At 41.5% G+C, this 21,430-nt stretch overlaps 1 protein-coding gene across 1 annotated transcript; it reads right to left on the bottom strand.

The window, feature by feature from the left end:
* Window positions 1–5,277: 5,277 nt before the first annotated feature.
* fes (FES proto-oncogene, tyrosine kinase) lies at window positions 5,278–20,536 on the bottom strand. Its single transcript, XM_069657851.1, has 18 exons — window positions 20,179–20,536; window positions 19,270–19,443; window positions 18,457–18,553; window positions 18,137–18,320; window positions 16,336–16,473; window positions 16,124–16,243; window positions 15,848–15,970; window positions 13,493–13,688; window positions 12,892–12,969; window positions 11,939–12,148; window positions 11,457–11,579; window positions 11,168–11,221; window positions 10,366–10,484; window positions 10,177–10,271; window positions 9,874–9,997; window positions 6,337–6,494; window positions 6,081–6,203; window positions 5,278–5,972 (listed from the first exon to the last, which is right to left on the bottom strand). Exons 1-18 carry the CDS (start codon window positions 20,401–20,403, stop codon window positions 5,830–5,832), a joined length of 2,484 nt encoding a protein of 827 aa, XP_069513952.1. The 5' UTR covers window positions 20,404–20,536; the 3' UTR covers window positions 5,278–5,829.
* Window positions 20,537–21,430: the final 894 nt, after the last annotated feature.

Raw genomic sequence — 21,430 nt, 5'->3', positions numbered from 1 at the left:
AGCAGAACAATATAAGCACAAATCAAATGAGACTGTATATTAGTTCATAAAACTGTATTTGTGTTTTTGCGAGTGCAGTGAGCGGACACAAACAGGGTCTCTCTCTGATACACTTTGAACAACAGGTGACTGAATAATCCGTCACAGACTGTAAACACCAATTACAAAACTGGTTCATAAACATTCTCAGTTCGACATTTGCATTGTAACTTAACAACCTCTGAGATAGACAACACTTTCATGTGCAGGTGAAATTGTAAATGAGGTCAGTGTCCAGAATGATGGGGGTTCAATTGCTTTCCTAATCATTTGACCATAAATTGACCAACTAATTGGTCAGATTATCAAACTAGAGCTGCTGCAAACTTTGAGTTTGTACGTTCTCCTGAGCTTTCAACTCTTTGCGTGAAGTTTGACTTTAATGTTTTGTAACATTGGAGCCAAATAAAGCAAGGCCTCTACATCATGGGACAGTCACTTGACAAATACATGTTACATAACAAGCCGAACCGGTAAGGCGTAAGAGCTTACGAAAAAAAGTAATCACATGCATACCTTCAGATAATGTGTGACAGGTGCCACACCCTCCTCACTGCAGGTGTTTCTCATCTTAGAAAAGATGTCTTACTGCTGCCAGGTGCAGAGGTACAGTGCACCTTCCAGTTTACTTGTAATTGAAGAAGCTTTAGGGCCATTCAGCTGGCTCAGGATTTTTGAGGTCCAAACTGAATTTGCCAGCGTCTGAAAAAGTGACTCAGCTGGGTGTGCTTCGCGTGCATGTTAGTTGCTTTTTTCATTTTGGCACAAGTCTAGCGTGGATGTGCCAAAGCATATCAATTCTTTTGTATTCTAATTCTTTGTAATTCTATTGCAAGAGCAATGTGAAACCCAGTCTCAAGGACAAAAATGGGTGGATCATTATCTTTCTTCTCATAAGAAGTCACCTCTCATGGAAAGCATGACGAGTAGCACAGATGTGTTGGACAGGTTGTCTTTGGGATCTAATGTGATTTCGGAAAGAGGAGCAACAACGGCAAACATACCATGTAGTCCGTCTTTGTTATTGTGAGAGAAAGTTGCTGCTGGGAAAAGCGGTCACGTATAGAGTGACGTCAAGACGTGGCTCTTCCACAGGCTCTAGTGGGTGGGAAAAGAGAACTGGTTCCGAGTTGGTTCGCAAGTTGAAGCAGCGCCAGCACGAGCGCCAGCCCTGAATTAGAACCAGGTTCATGTCCATAAATCAATATTTATTCAATTGACAATATTTAATTGTTCATCTGTAAAATCGTCCCCAATCCTCCAAGAAATCACTTTACTGAGGGAGCGGGCAGCTTTCTGTAAGATCAAACATTCACGCACCGCTGAGAGTTTTCATCCTGAAACTGATCCACAAAGTGCCACCGGGGATTGACCTGCAGCAGTGGCAAGATGTTGGCCAGGCATCAATCCAAAGCAGAAATGACAACCTCTCATTACCACTCCCTTGCCTGAAGGCAGAGACTTGTAAACCTTACATGCATATGAATCACCTACCATAGATACCGTAGATCAAGCCTTAAGGTCATCAGCAGACTCTAAATCAGATTTGCCTGGAACTCATCAGCAACAATGCAGGTCCAAGCCCATTAACAATGCTAACTTACAGTATAAATGCATCTCGTTCAGACAGTACTCTCCTTATTGTCCTCCATATTTGGCATCACAATAGCTGTGTCCCAATCCAGGGCACTGCAGCCTTCGAAGGCCGAATGCGTCACAGAAGCGCGTCGAAGGCTGTCCCAATTCGAAGGCTCCTTCAGATGCGGCCAACAAATGCGTCCTCCGTTTCCCGGGCCCCGAAGGATCCATCGGGTGCATCCTTCGCAGCGCAAAGTATCTCGAGATGCATTGCGCGCCAATTCAAACGAAATGGCGGATTTTTACGCGGCAGAGGAATACACTTTAAAATGTAAAAGGTTTTGGTTTCAGCTCAATTGAATAGCTAGCGTTACACATGTTTAAGAAAACGAAAGGGCCCTTGTTACAAGTCATCACCACATAAGCAGCTAGCATCCTTATTGCCCGAACCAGCCGTCGCCTATGTGAACATATAATAGGGGTAAATGAAAAGCCTTTCGGTTAGGGTTTTATTTGTCAGCAGAAGAGCAAATACTGAGAGCAGTATAATCTCTATAGTGCTGTGGACAGAGGGAAGTCTGCAGTGAAATACATGTTTACTGTTTGTACTATTTGTTCTGTGTTGGGGTTAATGTCAAGGAAGAGTTTGCTAAGAGTTCTTTGGGATTTAGAAGTGCTCAGACTTCCTTCTTAGCCTCTATCTGACTCAAAAAATGGAGATGTAGGGGTGCGTACTTATATCATCAGGCTACGCTTACCTTCAGTAAGTAAAGTTTATACAGTAGCATCGATTCTATTACCTCTCTATTGAAATGTTGATGTTTTCATTCTCCGTGGGATTAATTTCAAATACATGTCGGCTTAAAGTCATAGCAGTTAATCCCTTATCATTGAAATATGAAAAACAGGATCTGTGCTTGATACTTATCTATTACAACTAAAGCTGATAGGACAGGAAATATATATAACTTTATATTGGTTACAATAATCCTCCTACAGCTCTGACACTGAGTCCAGGGTGTTCAGACAGCAGAGCAGGATTTGCATCGAGGTTTGTCTCAGTACAATGTAACCCCTGCATGACACAGCTGTCATAATGAGACACATCAGTGTCACTCAACAATGTCGCTCACCTTGTCCCAACTAAAGCCCGGGACTTAAGGTGAAGTAAATCTGATTTGATTGTTTTCTTTTCTCTTTCAGTAAGAAAATAACAGCGTTTAACCATTATTTAAACGTTTCTAGTCGAGCAGTAATAGTGATCATTTGGGCTGCTTTGTCCACCATCCACCAGAAAAAGTCTACAACTCTTCTGTGCTCTTAAAACAAATCCTAGACATTGTTAACGTCTGTAAACAAAAATGGCGTACACTAGTTGTTTTTAGAACTTTGCTACCACGGAAACAGCCAAACATTCGGCAAATAACCAGGCCTGCATCATCGTCTTGCAGCCTTATTCTAACAGATTCAAGATTCAAGGTCTTTATTGTCATGTGCACAATAGTTACAAACAATAACACATACAGGAGTGATATAAGACCGTCATCACCATGTTTTCAGAGATTGTTTTCACTTACACAAGCATCATTGATATTCTTTGACACACAATTTTTATTGTAATTAGACACACAGATGTTTTTGTGACTGATTACAACTTCCTCAGTCTTTGACACAAAGATCACATTTAGTGTTTTTCCCTAAATTAAATGTTAAAATTAAAGCTACAGTCCACTTTCACACTGTTACAAACTCAACTGTCTCAGATTAAAAACCTCTGAAGTGTTTGATATTTGATGCATATTTTTTAATTTCTGTTTTCAAAATGTCCATCTTCTTCTCACGCAGGGGCTTCAGATGAAAAGCAGCGTCCCTCTCCAAAAATGGCAAAAGAATCGGCCTCTAACAGTTTCTGAGTCGTAAATATTTTTCTGTTGAAAGGAATTCTTTTCTCGTTGAAAGCAACAGTCATTTCTGCCAGAGGGGAGGGTGTGGGATTTTGTCCACAATGTACACAACAACCGAGGGAGGGTTTTTATGTAGCTTGATTTAAACATCTTCACACCAGTGATACTCAACACTCCTGTTACTTTGAAATATTATAAAAAATGACTTCTGAGTAAATGACTTTAAGGGGTTAAAAGGAGGAGGGGTGTCGCCTCCCTGGATGTTTTCTCTTTCTCTTTCACACTACATGATGGCTGAAACAGTGTTGTGTAAAAACTTGTTTTGCCTGTCAGGTGTCCATAAGTTTTCATAAAACATTAAACTTCAACGCTCAGGTTGACCACATTTCTGAAGGTATCCATGGCAACAGTGCTTTTGTTCCATAACAATCATAAGAATAACTGTTGTGACATGGGTTTGATGGACAACAAACAAACAAACTATAAAGTATAAATGATGAAACTAACACATTTATCTTTGCCTGTGACACTAGGAGAACATTTGACATGAGCTGGACTGATACATCAGGTGGCCAATGATCGAAGCCTTGAAGGTATCAGCTTTTATTTTTCTGATATGCGTTGATATGAAAACTTCTTTCATAAAATGTCTCATTGGGATAATTTAGAAATGTTGTCACCGTGTAGTTTGTTGAGCACAGTGTGCTCAGACTCTATAGTTATTAATACTCTCAGTACTGTCAGCAGCACGTGCAGCATCACAGCTGAGCATCTGCACAGTAATGGTTGACTATGTATAATGTGTACTCATGCAAAACTGGGGCACAAGGCACATAGAAAATCATTCAAGCTTAAAAGGGTACTCTATCAGCCGCCATTTTGGTAATGAGTGAGTCTACTTTAAAATTGGTGTCAGTGTTGGTCTCAAACTTCTGTGGGGTGAGACTGTGGAGCAGGTGAGGAGATCAAGCAATGTCCAAACATGCAACAGTTTAACAAAATATATAAAGAAAATGTTTTCACGGGATATAGGGATGAAGTGGGGGTGTGACACTCACTAGGTGTGCACAGGATACTGTTATTGATTATTTATTTCTTTAATTATTGTTTTTTTTATACTTATTTATGTTCATTATTAGTTGGTTCGTTTCTTTTATGTTGTGTTTTGTTATTGTTAGGTCCTTTTGTCTTAGTCTTTTCTTTAAATGTAGATGATATATGGTGTATATTTAGTATAAATCATGTTCATTATTACTATTATTATTATTATTATGATTGTTATTAATAGTAGTATTTCTAAGGAAGGATAGATTTATAGATTTATAAATCGTGCAGGGAGAAGGGGTGGGATTAGATACGTTTCGACTTCTTCCCACTCCTTTTTGAACAAACTTTTCATTGTCTGTTGTTGTTTTCTTTTTTTTTCTTTTTTGTTTGTCAAAATAAACTTTCAAAAAAAAAAAAAAAATCAGTCAAGCTCTAGTTTTAGAGGCTTTTGTCCAACAACACTGGGTCCAATCAATCCACAAGATAACTAATGAAACATGTTTCTTGTGCCTAACATGTACAGCAATTAATTAAGAGACAGCGGGCACAGACATGTTAAGCGCTTCTAAACTCTCAGTAGGAGTGGCTCTTTAACTGTCTCCTTTCACATCACAGTACTTTTCCAGTCATTTGAAAGTGAAGAGTCATCATAGCCACTTTGTGTTAACATCATGCGCAGAAACAGTCAGCTTCAAATGGACAGGCCATTTATTGTAGATATGTTTGTCATCAAAGATAGTCATGCTACACCAGGAGGAAATCCGTCATGCCACACTTCAGAGCTGAGATCCTACAGAGAGATGTCTGTGTCATAAAAACATGTGACCAAATGGACCACAAGACTGTGCAAACCCAAAGTCTGTTGGCAGCCTCTTCAGTGTTAGATTAACACTTCTCTGTGGTTCCTCTGAGACAGACCACATGGTGTAACATTTCAACCGTCATGGTCTCAACAAACAGTACAGTATGTTGTGTTTACAGTAATATTAATTTGTGGTGTCTGACAGGAGACGGGGGTGTGTAATGGGAGGATGAATGAACAGCAGACAGACGGGACAAGAAGGGGAAAGAGAACGCTGCCACCAACTGGTCCTCTGATATTTTACAAGTGCACACAACTCATTTCTCGAGTTAATTTCCACAAAGAAAAATAGATTTTTAAATAACTCTTAATTTTGATATAAATCGCAAAGTTACAAACTAATAAAATGTACAGAAATTAAATCTTCGTCTACAGTCATGTCCAATGCAAAGCTTTGTATCATGTTATTTTGTTGTACAAGGCGCTGAGCTCAGTCCGGAGTTTCTTGAAAGACGGTCTATTTTTGGGATCGTACTGCCAGCAGCTGTTCATCATCCTGGTTATTTCAACGGGGCAGCTGTATGGAGCAGGCATACGGTATCCTGAAACACATGACAGACAAACACAACAGGTAGAGAGATAATCTTAGCTCACGTTTTCTGAAAGGAGCAGAAACAACTTATCTCCTAGTGCCTGATACGAGTCTTTACCTTTCTCTACCTCCTCTCTCGTCTGCTGGTTGGACATGCTCGTGTAGGGCGTCATTCCCATGGAGAAGGTCTCCCACAGTAAGACACCAAAGCTCCACATATCACTCTCTGTTGTAAAACGACCTAAAAAAGCACCAGCAGGGGGCAGCATTGGCAAAGGCACAGGCACATGTTAGTGTTTTATTGACTATCAGAAGAAAGAAGCAGGAGAAGTGTCTCTGGTTGTGACTGCAGGACAGAGGCAGATATCATGTACCATAGTTCAGGGCCTCAGGAGCCGTCCATTTGACAGGGATCTGTCTGAGGCCGCCCTCCGCAGAGTAAATACCGTCATCCTGCTGACGGGACATCCCAAAGTCACTGATCTTCACCAAGTTGTTCTCTGCAACCAGACAGTTTCTTGCTGCCAGGTCCCTTTATAAACAAGACAACAAGTCACAGGGAGAAAGATGTAAGAGGGATGTATGCAGAGGCTGATGATAAATGGACACCAAAGAGACACGAACATAATGTTTTGCAGTAAAAAAAAACAGACAGGACTAAAAGGAGCTGGGGGACAGATGTTCTAGTCTCTGGTGCAGCATGTGAGGCAGTCTGACATGCAGCGTTACAGGCTGAGCAGCTACCAGCAGCCTCTCTGATCTGTCCCCGCCGGCCAAACAGTACAGTGCTCCTGTAATGAGCCGGGTGTCAAAACCTCGTGTCGGCTCCAACAAGCTCCACTGAGGCCTCCCTCAAAGCAACTCAACAACAGATCCCTTCACACACAGAATTTCACACAGAACATCTGCTCTTCAGCTTTTACATATTCTCACTATATTTTTTCGATCTCTGTCTTCTATTCATTTTTCTTTTGATAAATGCTTTTAAAGAAAGATTTTACAAATCAGGGTTTTTGTATGTCATCTTTAGAAAGCACTTCTCTGCAGCTGCAGTCGGGTTGTAAGCACACTGTTCTCTTGGCTGGTAAAGATCTGTTCAAAAAGAACGTGTTTGCATCGACTCGCTGTTTTTATAACAACTGATTTAAAACCCTTTATAACCAGTGTGGAAGACGGAAGCCCTATGCGGACATGCATCCATACATTTACTCAGTTTTCCCATCATAACAAGTGATTTCCGGTTCTTTTCACGAGATCTGGACTTATTCATCTTGTTATCTCAAGATAACAGTGCTTCACCTCCGTGACGTCTCACGATCATAACTCATATCCGGAGTTGTCCTCTGTAATCAATAGAAGCAATAATAAATTGATGCCATAGCAGTGGAGAAAGTTGTACCAACAGCTTGAGGTTTCGCCCATTCTACATTCCTACAACACCCAGCATGCATTGCGCTACTCCCTCTGAAACTAACGGTCCAGCGAGAGACGCTGGAGTGAACTACTACTCGTACTAGTTTTCAACTCTAGGGCATCCTACATTGAGGAATTGGCTGAGGATTTTTTTTTTTTACCATAATGGCATTAGTTCCCCATAATAGCATAATAGGACTGAGGTTGAAAATCAGCAAACTGGCCCTTTAACTTACTTCTTCTGTGTGGCACGTCCTGGTCTGTAATACCACAGTGAGCAGCCTATTGTTTTGTTTTCTAGATGGCCTGAAAATTATTCCATTATCACAAGAAAACAACTGAAAGTGACTCGTTATCACAGGAAAACGGAGCAAGTTAAATGTATGGATGCATGTCCGCTTAGGGCTTCCGTTGTAAAAGGCTGGTTTAAGTGGTTTAACACTTTCAAGTCAGTTTGTTTCCACTTCCATCCACTGCTGCACGAAATATTTCTTGTTATGAACATAAACAAACTTTTTGACTAATGATGTTAAATTACTACGTACTTAACATTGTGGTTGCATTTTCTTCAGCTATGCAGACCCTAAGTCAGATAAGTGGGCAGTCGAGTCTCTTTACTGTGAAACGAAGTCAACTGAGTTCAGCTCAGCAGTCACTACTCATCTTCTGACACCTGTAGCGCCCTCCCCCTCCACTGTGGCTTCCTGAGCAGCTTCTCTGATGTTTATTTGTGACACTGGCAGTTTTTTTGCCGACATTTAGCTGCTGATGTCTACTTCAGATAAAGGTCTGAATGCACATGTTGTAAGTTCCTTTGGATGGAAGAGTCTGACAAATGAACGTAATGTAATGCACAGTTAAATTCATGGCCATGAAGTCTTTATTCAGAGCAGTCAGTATTCAGCTTCCTCATGAAGGACACACAATCTCGCAGTTCTTAGAAAAAAACCCTTTTATCTCTTAATTTCAATGGACTGTTTGACTGCTGTGTCCACACAGGGGGAAGTGTTGCAAGCACAGTACAGCTCTGTGAACAGTAACTGTAGTGAAGTAAATGTAGGGGAAGTATTTATGTTCAGTATCATGCATCATTAAGAACTGAGATTCTGTACATCAGCCTGCAGCTTGTAGCGCTCATGTTCTTATGGAAACCACTTCATACATTATGCAAAATGAACATGTTTTAATGCGCAGCTAATTAATTTTCACTGGAATCATTATTTGTCTCACTGTGCTGCGCTGCTTGTTTCCTTTAATCACAGTGGTTTTAGATCCAACACACTGTTTAGATAAAACACCTCTGATCTAAGGATGCTGTGTTTGTTGTGTTATTTATATATTTGGTGTGTCTTAGATTGTGTATCTGAGTATAGTTTCAAACATCATTTAATCCACATTAAATTGGTGGGGCCGTATACACAGACGTAGCTCTCTAAGCTAATAAGCTTTATTAATGTTTAGCTTAGCATGGTTGGCAACGGGACAATAAGTGAACACAGTTTGTTTAAAAGGCGTTTTTGTAGCATCGACTCGTCTCATTACTGTCTGCAACCCATGCCTGCTCTTTGGAAACGTTTTTATTCCAGCAGTGGAAAAAGAATAAAAGTTAACGGTGTATGGAGTCAGATAACGATCGACCTGTTGTCGGCCACCAGCAACGCTCACAATCAGTTGCGCCCTGATTGGACACTTTAGCTTCCTCTGATTGGATGGTCAGTGGACAACGTGGAGGCGAGCTGATTGGCTGGTTAGCTGAGGCGTAAAAACAGTCAAGATTTGTGCTTGTTAACTTCAGGTGCACACACGAACATAGGACATTTGTGTGTCTGTAGCTCAGACTTTGTGAAATCTTAAATTGAAAATATTTTAGGTACAAATTTCAACAAATAGTTTCAAATATGATCTGTGAGCACAAAATATTTCCACACCTGCAAAACTTTTTTTTACAAATTCACAAACTTGAATGTGTGATGACACTTGTTTTTGCGCATTCACAGATTTTGATTCTTGCGTGCAAATGTTGTTTTTTACATGCACACAAAATGTGACCGCAGGCTGTGAAATTACATGTGAACATATTGACCATTATTTGACATCCATTATGATGAAACACAGATACAAAAGCTTCCTGCATTTTCAAATCTTCCTCCCTCAAAGGTCAGCACTGTCAATTGTGTGCAGTAGGTCAGCAGCACACAATGCTGCAAAATTGAACTCTACGTGGAGCAGCTGCTCAGATTAATTTCATCTGCTCGAGCGGCTCGTCTGGCCTTGGATTCCAAATTATTTTGTGGTGAAATTTCCTGATTTTGGGAGTGGTCGTTGCAACTGTAATAGAGCTCTCTTATCTATAGGTGTCAAATATAACTGCACAACCACTTGCAATGAATGCTCAAAGGTCTTGAATCAAGTTTTACAATCCTGATCCTGAAAAAAAAAACTAGACCCATCGTCCACACACATGGAGCTGCACAAATATAAACTGATGAATAACCAACCTGTGGATGCACTTCTTGCTCTCCAGGTACTCCATCCCTGATGCTACATTTTCTGTCATTTTCACCAACACCTTTGCCTTCAGACTGTGACTCTCACGCCGCAAGAAGGAGAGGAAATCCCCACCTTATGGAATGTGTTGACACAAACACAAACACACACACACACACACGCATATTACAGAGTGATGATGGAGTGATGATGGAGGAACAAAGAGGGGAAGTAATAATGGAAAAAGAAAGCTGAGGCTGTTGGGTAAACAAGCTGAGAGATATAGAGCTGGAGTCCAGCAGGGTCATATTTACCTTGAATGAGCTCCATGACGATGTAGATGGGCTGTTTCTGAGTGCACACTCCGATCAGACGCACAATGTTGGGATGGTTGTACTGCTTCAGGATTCTGGACACCAAAGGAAAGGAGAACAGAGAGGAGTGTGTATGTGTGTGTTTGTGTTTGCAAATGTGTGTGTCTTTGTGCGTGTGCGTGCACTAACCTGGCTTCCATCAGGAACTTATTCTTTTGCTCTGGGGCCAGGTTCTCTTTACAGGATTTCACTGCTACGGGAGAGTTATCAGAGCGTAAATGACCACTGTACACTTCCCCAAAGTTACCCTGTGCAGGAAAAAACACAAATGTATTTAAAAACGATATTACCAGGCTCACATTTACACTTAAAGCTAGCTGTTCTTCTTCTTCTTTTCCCTCGGATCATGTGTCCTAACCTGGCTGTGAAGCGTTCTCTTCATAGAAAGGTCCCTTTACTGTTCCAAAGCTTCCCTCAGCTGCAGCCCACATGAGACTTCGGCTGTTTGGATTACACATACCTAGCAGATATGTTCCTAATCTTCAGTGTTTTAGGAGCAAAATTTCCTCCGTGTATTTCAAAAGACAGTGTTTGCTATCCTTGATGCAAGTCGAAACACAAAGACGGAAGTTTGTAACTTAAGTCTCACTCCTGAAGCTTCATGATGCGTTCAGCTGCACAATATAACAACAGAACTTTCTGCCACATCATTTACATTTAAATCCTTTTGAGGAGAAACCATCACAAAAAACTACAACTCTTTCATACAAGTGATGATTTAAGACAGATGAGAAAAACTGTGAAGGTCCCCTTTAACCTGGGTCTAACGTATTAGACAGGTCTTCCTGTCATTTTGACCAAATCTACCAGCAATTATGTTCAAAACATTTTGAGATATCTGACTGAGAGACGGAGAAGCACATTGACACACAGCTCATGGCTGACTTTTCTTGCTTCACTTGTACGTTTCTGTCTTTATATGTTCACTCACCCGTCCGATGAGTGTTCCCAAGCTAATGTCGTCATGTTCCAGGACCCACTTGTCCTAATGGGGTTAAAGAACAATAAGAGAGACAAACTGTAGCACTGCTGTTTTAAACTGTGACAGCAACAAGAGAGGAGGGAGAAATATAAAGTCATGACAAAATAAAAGGGTTGCACATGAGCTATTCTTTCTTCTTTGTGTTGAAGACCAAAGAGCATTGGACCTATAGGGTACGTGTGTGTGTGTGTGTGTGTGTGTGTGTGTGTGTGTGTGTGTGTGTGACAGCAGTATATACCTTCAGTATAGGTTTCTTCAGCACTATGTCAGACTTCTTGGTGATGTGTTGTCGTGACGATTGTAGATGACGGATCAGCTGCGCGATACTGTGGAAGCCTTCTCCGTCCAGACGGTACATATTCTACTGACACAGACGGAAAATAATTCGCAGAATCTCACCGATTAGTGATCACAGCAAGCCGAAAAACTTCACAACAGGATGGGAAAGACATTTCTGACAGAGTAGCTGGTTCAATTGTTTAAAATAGCTTGTTATTTGTTCTCATTAAGCATTTGGAGAAAATAAGCCACATGCTTTCATGACTTCCTCTCTGGAAATGTTACATCTATTTTTATAGATACACATGTATCTGTGGTCATGATCATTCAGAACATATTGTATGATGTGGAGTGCACACAGACACACAGATGATGTGCATACAATGAAAACAACACTTCTGCATCTCTTTCCCTCATGCTCTTTTGAGCAGATTTACTCACATCTGTGCTCTGAATGAGGAAATGCTTGCAGGCTCCTTCCCATTGCACAGAGAGCACATAACCCTGCTTCTCTTGACTCTTCCTCACTAAGAAGTCTCCGTCTTTCTTCAGCAGCTGCTGGACCTCCGGTCTGGGGATGGCTCCGTGATACCAGTCCTGCTGCTCCAGAGGACGCTCCACCTCCTGCACCAGGTTAAGGACAGGAGGCGCCTGGAGGCAGGAAGGGAGAAAAGCAGACTGTCAAAAGCTGACATGAATAAATAAAGAATCGAAAGTGATAGAGGGTGGATTTTAAGGTGATTCTGCAGAGATTATATGGAGATACTTCAAAGAGGAGTCTCTCATGCTTTAAAGTCTAACTGCACCACCTTCCATGCCTCCGGGGTACCACAGAGAGGGGAGCTGGAGAGCCAGAAGTAGTTCACATAATCCAAGCTGGAAGTCCAGCACATAATAGAAAGTCATATTATTTTCTCAAGATGATCTTTTACAGAAGGCAGACAGATATATTTTGGTCCAAGCCTTTTGAAAAAGATGATCTTGAGGAAATAACAGATTAAAAAAACAGCTTTTATTCTGATAAGAGACTGTGTACGAGTCCCTGTGCGCTATCATCTGTCAGCTGTGATAAAACCGTAAAATGTAAACTGAAAACTTTGTTTTAGGTCAGGCCGGATTTTAAAACTTTACCAAAAACAGCTCAAAAAGTCCAATGTTGCTCTCAGGAGCATGAAACCCTAAAGACAGACAGCGTGCCTGACTGAGCTCAGCTGCGCAGTTTCATACGCTGCCACTTTCTCCAAACATGATGAATTGTTTGTTGTGTGGTTGGAGGTTTGAGGGCACGGACGCAAGCACGCAACAACAGTGAAGGCCGTGAGGGTGAAAGAGTGAGGAAGTGGAGGCGTCCTTCCTCTTAAAATATCCTCTATCATGGTTTAGCGTAAACCTACCTCACTTCTGGTTTTCAACAGGCTGCTCAGGTTGTTTATGATGCCGTCCATGACTTTGGTGGGAATTTGGCTCTGGTCCTGAAAAACAAAAATATCCAATGGTAAATAAAATAAAAAAAGTATCATTTTTAAGACCTACGTGTCCTCTATTCTATTTCTATTAAATAAAAGCAGAAAATGCTTTCATGCTGATGTTGAGCAGGTTTAAACCATCTTTCTTTAGTGCGTTAGCGTGCTAACATTTTGTAATCAGCAGTAAACACAAAGAACTGTTGAAGTTGATGTTCATTAGTTTTAAAGTCTGTAAGCTTTAATTCTAACTGGTTGAGGAACAGCAAATGTCTTTTGAAGGCAATCAGTCGAATAGTTGTTTTTAAAACAAAAGAGGGAAAATCCTTCAAACTTCTTAAAGCATTTAAACCTTCTTTCTGTGAAGATGAAGTACAAATTGAAAGACGCTTGTAACTAATAAGACGTCTTTCTTTTTAATACCAGCACTTAAGAGTTCACAAGCAACACACCACCGTCTTTTTAAACCTGGCTGACTGGCAGAACTGATGATTAGATGAGGAGCTAAACACACAGAGGAGGGATAGACTACATTGCTTGTGATGGAGGAAACTGAGATGGTGTCTGGGTCCAGCTTCAGAGCGGAGGGAGGTTCTTTGGAGCCCAGCTGGTCCAGTTTCTCCTTCAGAAGACGCCTCTGAGCCTCCAGCTTGGCTCTCACGCCCTGAGAGAGCGCGACCTGCTGCCGGCACTCCTCCAGCGCGTGTCTCTTGCTGAACTGGTAGACCCTGGACAGGGCAGGAAGAAAGAAAAGTAGGTTGAGGGTGTGTGTGTGGGTCCTTTTCAATGTCAGCAACGCAACAAGTAAATAGCACAGCACAATCGACGCAAATAGAAAGTACAAGACCACAATGACATCAATAAAGAGTTTGTCTGTGCAAATAGGTTTGCAGAAGCTTCCTATTGACTTACACAGTCAATAAGAAGAAGGCCTCTCTGGTGACAGCTTAGTGAGCTTTTGTTCTCAGCATGTGAAAACATGTAAAAACCTTTGATATACCAAGAGTCCTGCAAGTGAGGGGAAACCAAACATCTAAAAATACAAGCATGAATTTGTTTGCTTACGGATAATAATCAGCAGGTTATACAGAACAGGAACAAGCCACACATGGCTGCATTAACCTGTCACACAGTGCAATGCACACACTGTACAAAGAGCCAGTAACAACCCCTTCTCCTGTCCTGCAAATATACTATTAAAGTTGAGCTGAAACGGCATTTCGAGAGTATCTAGCTTCCGTATCGTGACGTATTTCCGAGTGAAACAGGACGTGCAGGCGGGACATATCATTAGAGGGATTTGATTTGATCGTTGAGAAGTGGCCGTAGACAGACGTTCTCCACAGCGCAGTAGCTAGCTAACTGACTGAGCGTTCTTGGTGCTCTGCGGCTAAATGTTGCAGATTGATTGGTTGAAATTGTTTGGTGCTAACTTACGTAAGCACGTGTGAAATTAAGTTTTACCGGAAGAAAAAATGATCAGATTTTGATATAAGAATACGAAGAAATGGATTTTCTGTATTTTCTTTTGGCCTATATTGTCAAATAGATGCACAATATCACCGGGGATGTGATCTAAAAGGATTAAAATGACATTTTTCATTTCACCTCGACTTTAAGCCACAGTTGGTCAGAAAAAAAAGTTGATGAATGATTTATGAATTGACAGGAAGTTCAAGTGCAACTCCTAGATAACTCTTACTTATCGCAGTATAAGCAAAAAGCTGATTAAATGTGAGGAGTTTTGCTTCTCTTCACATGTGCAGAGCGTCATAGTCAAATGAATGTTTGTACAGATACGCTTTTAACAATAATCTGACATTTTATAGACAAATCATGACTTAAAAAAATGTAATTTATATGCACCCTGTGCGCACATTGCATATCATATAAGATCATTCAGGTGTATCACTAGATTACCAACCAACCACTGTCTAAAGCTTTTATTGGCCCAACATTTATGAGAGTTGTTTTCATCCAACACTCCACACGGAAATGTTTATTTCCCAAAATGTCAAACTATTCCTTCAGCTTTTGGTCCTCAAAGCACTCAGACAAAAGGAATTTGACGTAAAATGTCCAAAAAGATCATCAGACAGCTCGCTGATGTTATAAGTGAGGATGTTACAGAATCAAATCCTCTAACGCAGCTACTAATGGACCTCCCAGTGAGACTGACTTTAAGGAACTACGTTATGTAAGTCCATGCTACTGCCTCACCAGATTTCTGCACATAAAAGTCTTTAAATTAATTAGAATTAAAGAAAGCTTAATTTATATATTTCAAAGCTCAGACTTATTGTGAGTAGGAACCAAGCGAGCATGCTCGGTCTTTTATATCAAAGTGAAGAGATTCTCAGCTGCAGGAGGTCACGCGAGGTCAACCTCTTACAGCACGTCACTGTTGATTTATGAAATGTTTCCTCAAAATACAAATCAAAGGGCAGCATAAGCCTCACTAACGCCACCATATGTGCTCCACAGCTGCCTTTAAAAGGTTCCAACCTTCTGCAAATTAACACATTGTTTCCAGTTTTCCTCCAGGAGCTTGTTCTCAATCGCTCCCACAGGACTGCAAACCTCAAACACATTCAGACAGCCTCATCAACTAAGACAAATTAGGGCGGCGAGTTCCATAACTCTGACCATATTGCTGTATAATATTTCATACAGCACTTACAGCCCCCTGAGAGCACCCTGGTTATTAGCTGCAGCCCGGCCAAGAGCACCCTGAACTCTCCTGATGGGAAGGACTGCCCTCAGAGGCGAAGGTAATTTGTCTCCACAGCTACCAAATGCTGCGTTTTTCTTTCCACACCTCTGCTTTAACCTCTGAATGCAACATCAAAGCATCATTGACTCTGGCTCGAGTCTTAGGTCCGCTCACCTCTGGCCCTTCTTGACACCTTCCTGCTCTGACTCCAGCTCCAGCTCCAGCTGTTCCACTGACGTCTGCTGGGAGCCCAGAGTCCGAGCCAGATTCATCAGCTCCTCCTCGACCGTGGTCAGTCTGGAAGGAGGAGAAAGAGAAAGGATCTGAGTAGAGGAAGCACTTGATGCAAAACAGAGAAAAGAGGAGGTAAAGACAGGGAAGTAGTTGAGACATTAGAAGAAGGAAATTAGAGTTTAGTCATCTGGATGAGATTGCTTTGTGTGTTCTCACTTATGCTGGATTGATTCAAGTGTGAGATCGTTCAGTTCAATCTCTCTGGGATTTAGCCGTTCAGTGTCCTCCAAAAGGCTGCAATCAAACTCTGCGCAGGCGGGAATTTCCCCTACAGACCTACAAACACAAAGCACACAGTCCACTGTATCATTGCTCTGCAGGGTAAGCCTGCATGATTGCATTGTGTGCGTCTGAGGGGAATGTTTCACCTGTTCTGGTGGATGAAGCTCTCATACTCTTTGTAGGGGTCGATGGCTGTTAGAGCTGAAGACATCTCCCTGTGGATCCGCACCACTTCATGATGGAGGAGAGTGGAGATGTCGAAATACTCCTGCAGGATCTCTTTTCTGTTTCACACGTCAGAGAGAGCCAAACAGAAGAATACAAAATACATGATGGTGTGTTCAGTGACTTCAGTGTATTTAAGCCACTCATGTAGCAAAGCACAACATGAGAAGTTAACCTTTATTTGATCGCAGGTTGACACATATAAATGCTATGAAAGTCTACTTTTATAAAAACATTTATATGTTAACTTTGGTTAAATTATGGTTCATGTTGTTGCACTGTTATGAATCACATGAAGAATGTATGTTTGAGATCTGCAGAGATGCATCAGTTTATCCTTTCCATTTTGATCCTTATACCCACAGACTGTATAAAAAGATGGACGACATGACAGCTCCCTGAATTTACTGAAAAAAATTTACTGAATTTCCCAGAGGGAGTCATCCCAAAGGGATCAATAAAGTTGAGTCTAAGTCTAAAAGTGAAGCCAAAACCTCTCTATCGCCCCCTGCTGACTGGCTGCAGTATAGCTCATAAAGCCCGCCTCCTCCATGTTAACAGATGGGACATGAACCACACTTTAAAATCAAAATACACGCCAAATAATTTTTTCTTAAACACGGTTTCTGTCATTATAGTTAATTCTTATCATGCTGATTTACGTCCAAGTGTTCATTTTTCCGACAAGTTTAGTTTTAATTAGTTATTTGATGCTGTCAAAAGGATGATTGACAGCTCTGTTGACCAATATGGCTCATAAAGCCGATCTGTTCTGGTTTAGCAGAGTAGAGGATGAACGTGGCGAGGAGACTAAAACAATCACTACAGTCATTGAAGTTTACATATCTGTTGGTTAAGTGTATGTGTTTTGGTTAGCAGAAGTGGCTACAGCGGCTCCACCCGCCGATCTCTACTGCACAACTCTGCCTCCAAATTGATGTCACCATCGCAAGATGGCAACGCCTATCACAGGGGTTATTTTGGCAGACGCATCATCCATCTATATATATACAGTCATTGCTTATACCTTATAAGCTTCTGCTTATTGAATACATATTGCGCCGGTATTTTTTAAACAAATGGCTGCCTGAAAGTTAAAAACTGTTTGGTTGTTGTATTTTGTGGGAAATGTTTTAAGAACATGATTCCAGTTTATTAGGGGAGAACATGCATATAAACTATATTGAGGTCCAGCATTCTCTCTTATGTTAATGTTTGTATGAATGGATGGTTCACCAAATACAACCAGAAAAACAGTACAATAAAACGACCATGAAGTAACCAAGGATTATTTTCTCTTTCACAATTATCAAGTTCAGGGTCACGGGGGGAGTGTGTGAGGAAGCCAGGGTACCCCGAAGGAACCCACGCATGCACAGGGAGAACATGCAAACTCCACACAGAGAGGCTCACTTGGTCAGAATCCAGATTTGAACTTGGAGCCTTCTAGCACAGTGCAGCCCAATTTGGAGTAATGTTTATTAAAATGAAAAGTTTTAATCATTGCTTTTTGACATTATTTTTTATTATAGTACTATTTTTTAATATATATATATATTTTTCATTTCACTGTTTTTATTTTTGTGATCTTTTGTTGTCAACATTTTCATCTGTGCTGTTTTATCATGCTATATGAAGCGCTTTGGGCAGCATGTTTGTATGAACTGTGCCATAATGAGCTGTGTTCACATATGCATGCACACACTCAGTGTTTGATCTTACAGTATGAGCACCATCTCCTGCTGCAGGGTCTGCAGTGCGCTGAGCAGAGCAGGCTGGATCTGACCGTAGTGGTGCTGATGGTAAACTTGAGCAGCCTGCATGGACAGCACGTACTCATTATGCATCTCATAGAGCTTCACTGAAGCCTTCACAAAACGCTCTTTGGCCTTGTCTCGCTCTTTGTCTGCACACAGAAAGGGGAGGACACATTATGTCATGATAGAAATACACATGTGAGATTTACACAGTGTGAAAAAAGCGCCAGCCATCAGTCTGAAAGTGATTCTGTTTGGAGAAGTAGGTGAAGTCAGGTTTCCAACCTTTGAAAGCCTCGGTGTACTTCCTCTTATTCTGAGCTGCCTCTCTCCCTGCCTGTCTGTAGCTGCTCTTCAGCCGCTCCAGCTCTGTTTGGGTCACCTAAGGCAAGACACAGACAAACAGCAGCACACGCACAGAGTGTAAGAATTAGTGTTATGCAGAGGTGCAATTTGTGTGGTTAATAACTGCTTTCCTGAGTATGTGACCACCACAGGAAGTGGACATTACGTGGCTCTTCTACGTTTCACTGCAGAGGAACACGAAATGTGAGAAAAGACATATGAGGAAATGGCCTTTGTTGTATTGCTGTTGGCAATGACTCAAAACTACCTCTGATAACATCGCTGATGTTGTTCAGTTGCAATCACAGCATAGAATCAATCTATCAGTGACATACACAAACAAAAAGTCACCTGAGCCTCGTCTTCTTAGGAAACTAGATCATTAAAAGAAACGGGCGAGACGGACAAACTGCGACCCAGAATAGACCACCTCATCACCGATCTTTTTCCTCATGACATTTGGTGTTAAAAACAGTGCAGGTATCAGGACATTCCTGCCTCCCTTTGCAGCGATAGCAGTCTATAAGTAGAGATTTATGTGAGTGTTTCTGTGTGCGTGCAGTTGTGTGTGTCTGTTGTTTCAAGTCATTTTGCTCACGCACATTCAAATTTAGCAGAATTTCAATTTAGCAGTTAAAATAAAAAGGGGTCTCCAGACCCCTTAAAAATGGCGGCCCCCATAAGGCCGAAGCCAGTCAGTGGTCCTCACGATGTCATAAAAACAGGAACGTGTGTGTCATGTTAGTCCCTCACCTTGCTGAGCTCCTGCCTCAGCAGGTTCCACTGCTCTGTGTAGGTTTTGCGGAGCTGCTGTTTGTCTCTGATGAGCAGCGTCAGTTTGCTGAGGGGGCCGTTCAGCAGATCCTCCGAGTGTCTCTTCATCACCTGACTGAGAAGGTCGGTCTGAGAGACCAGCACTCCCCACGACTGACGGACAAGAAAACAAAGGAGACGACAACTACCGGTCATTAAAACAAGACAACTGGAACAAGTTGAACTCTCTAACACGGCGACACAGTCCTCAACACAATTTAACCAACAATAACATCTGAAAACTTTTAAAATTGTTTTCTTTTTTAACTTTTAATTAAAAAAGTGGAAGGGGAGGAGGATCTTTTCACAGTGATGTTTGGTTTATGTGAGTTTATTTTTAAAGAATGACAAAAATAAATTTAGGAAGGAAGTATTTTTTTACTAATACATCCTCATTGCATTATTGTGATATTTCACGTATCTGAGATGTTGTTGCAATGAGGAAATTAAAGGACTTCTTTAAATGAAGGACAAACTGTTTCAGTGGGGAAACATACATTCTTTATTTGGAAATGTTGTGGCGATCAGTGATGATCAAGTTATACTTTAAATGGTGAAATGGTAAATGGACTGCACTTATATAGCGCTTTTCTGGTCTTCAGACTTCAAAGCGCTTTGTACACTACTGACACATTCACACACTGATGGTAAAGGCTGCTATGCCAGTGTCTACTCAGGATCTAAGCTCATTCAGGTTGTGCTTTCAGGAGCAATTTGGGGTCCAGTTTCTTGCCTAAGGACACTCCAACCAGTACCAGTCAGGGATCGATTCGCCAACCTTCCCATTGAGAGACAACCCACTCTACCACTGAGCCACTTATAAGAGCAGAGCGATGTATCAGACCTCACCTTGTTGAGCTGGCTGATGTAGTCCATTCCTGCTCCGGTCTGGGGCCGGTCCATCTTCTCCACCATGGCAGCCATGTGGTGAAGTTGCACTGAAAACTCCCGCTCACTCTTCGCCCTCTGACCCATCCACTTCTTCATTACCTCCATCAGGTGAAGCTCTGAGTCCAGCAGCCGAATGACAGCTGCATGCGCCTGAGGGCACCTCAGGTCCTCTCCAAAACCCATCTCTGAATAATTAAACTCTCCTCTCTGCGTGGGGTTTGTTGACAGCTCTGAGTCCTTCAGCACCGTTGTGTTCTCGTGAGCGGGACAGAAGCGGAGCGGTGAGCTGAAGCAGCGGCTAATGACCAACAGCAGTTCTTTCTCTGTTGCCACAGGAAGGTTTCATTTCCCTGTGAGCAAGTACACAGCGTTGTGTGAGGCAGCACTTCCTCTTGTCTGTTTGAATGTGGTGCTGCTGGTTAATTTTGCTTTCAACTTTTAAGGCGCAAAAATTCCAAAAGTTGTAAATGTACGTGTTCCCCTTCAACGAGTGGACTTGTTTTAGCTTCTCTTTCTTTTTCACCCGGAGTTATTTGCTTTTATGTACATAGTTTACACAATATATGAAGTAATTTAAACTACATTGGAACAAAATGCTGATTTTATACAGCATTTTATATTGTTTCATTCCTACTTTAAGTAAACAATCTGAATATTTCCTCCACCACTGAGTATTTTTACTTTCACCAGCAGAGCTTAGGTGTCCTTTCTTTATAAGTGTGCATGTGAACAGGTGGTGAGTAGGTTATTGGAGCAGCGTGGCTTCAAGGTTTCCCCACAGTGCTCTGAAGCCTGCTGCAGGCAGGTGCAGGCTTTACTGCTGAGCCCAACATGCTCCTTTAATTTACATAAAATGAGTAGAATAGTTAGAGAAACTGCCCAGTGCTACATAACTTTGAGAAATAGGCGCTTGGCTTAAACATTCGGGTGTGTATTTTGTCTCCTACACTGCTCATCGCCATTAGACCACAGCAGAAAACTGCTGATGATGTTTGCTGCGTATAATAAAAAAAGCATTTCATTTTCTTTTTTACCACAGTCTCACTTCATTACTTCTGTTTATGACTTGGTTTGCGTTGTGTGCAACCTCTCTGCGGTAAACTCATCGGCTTAATTACACCAGCCATACATCATCAAATACACTCATTATACAGAGTGAGCGAGAAGATGAGACAAACATAAGCTGAGCAACGCAACAAGGTCTAAGACC

This window comes from Semicossyphus pulcher, unplaced genomic scaffold, assembly GCF_022749685.1.
Source record: "Semicossyphus pulcher isolate SPU_LCO1_2020_fin unplaced genomic scaffold, fSemPul1.0.p SCAF_1, whole genome shotgun sequence".
Taxonomy (NCBI): Eukaryota; Metazoa; Chordata; class Actinopteri; order Labriformes; family Labridae; genus Semicossyphus; species Semicossyphus pulcher.
This window is presented reverse-complemented; position numbering and strand designations above follow the sequence as displayed.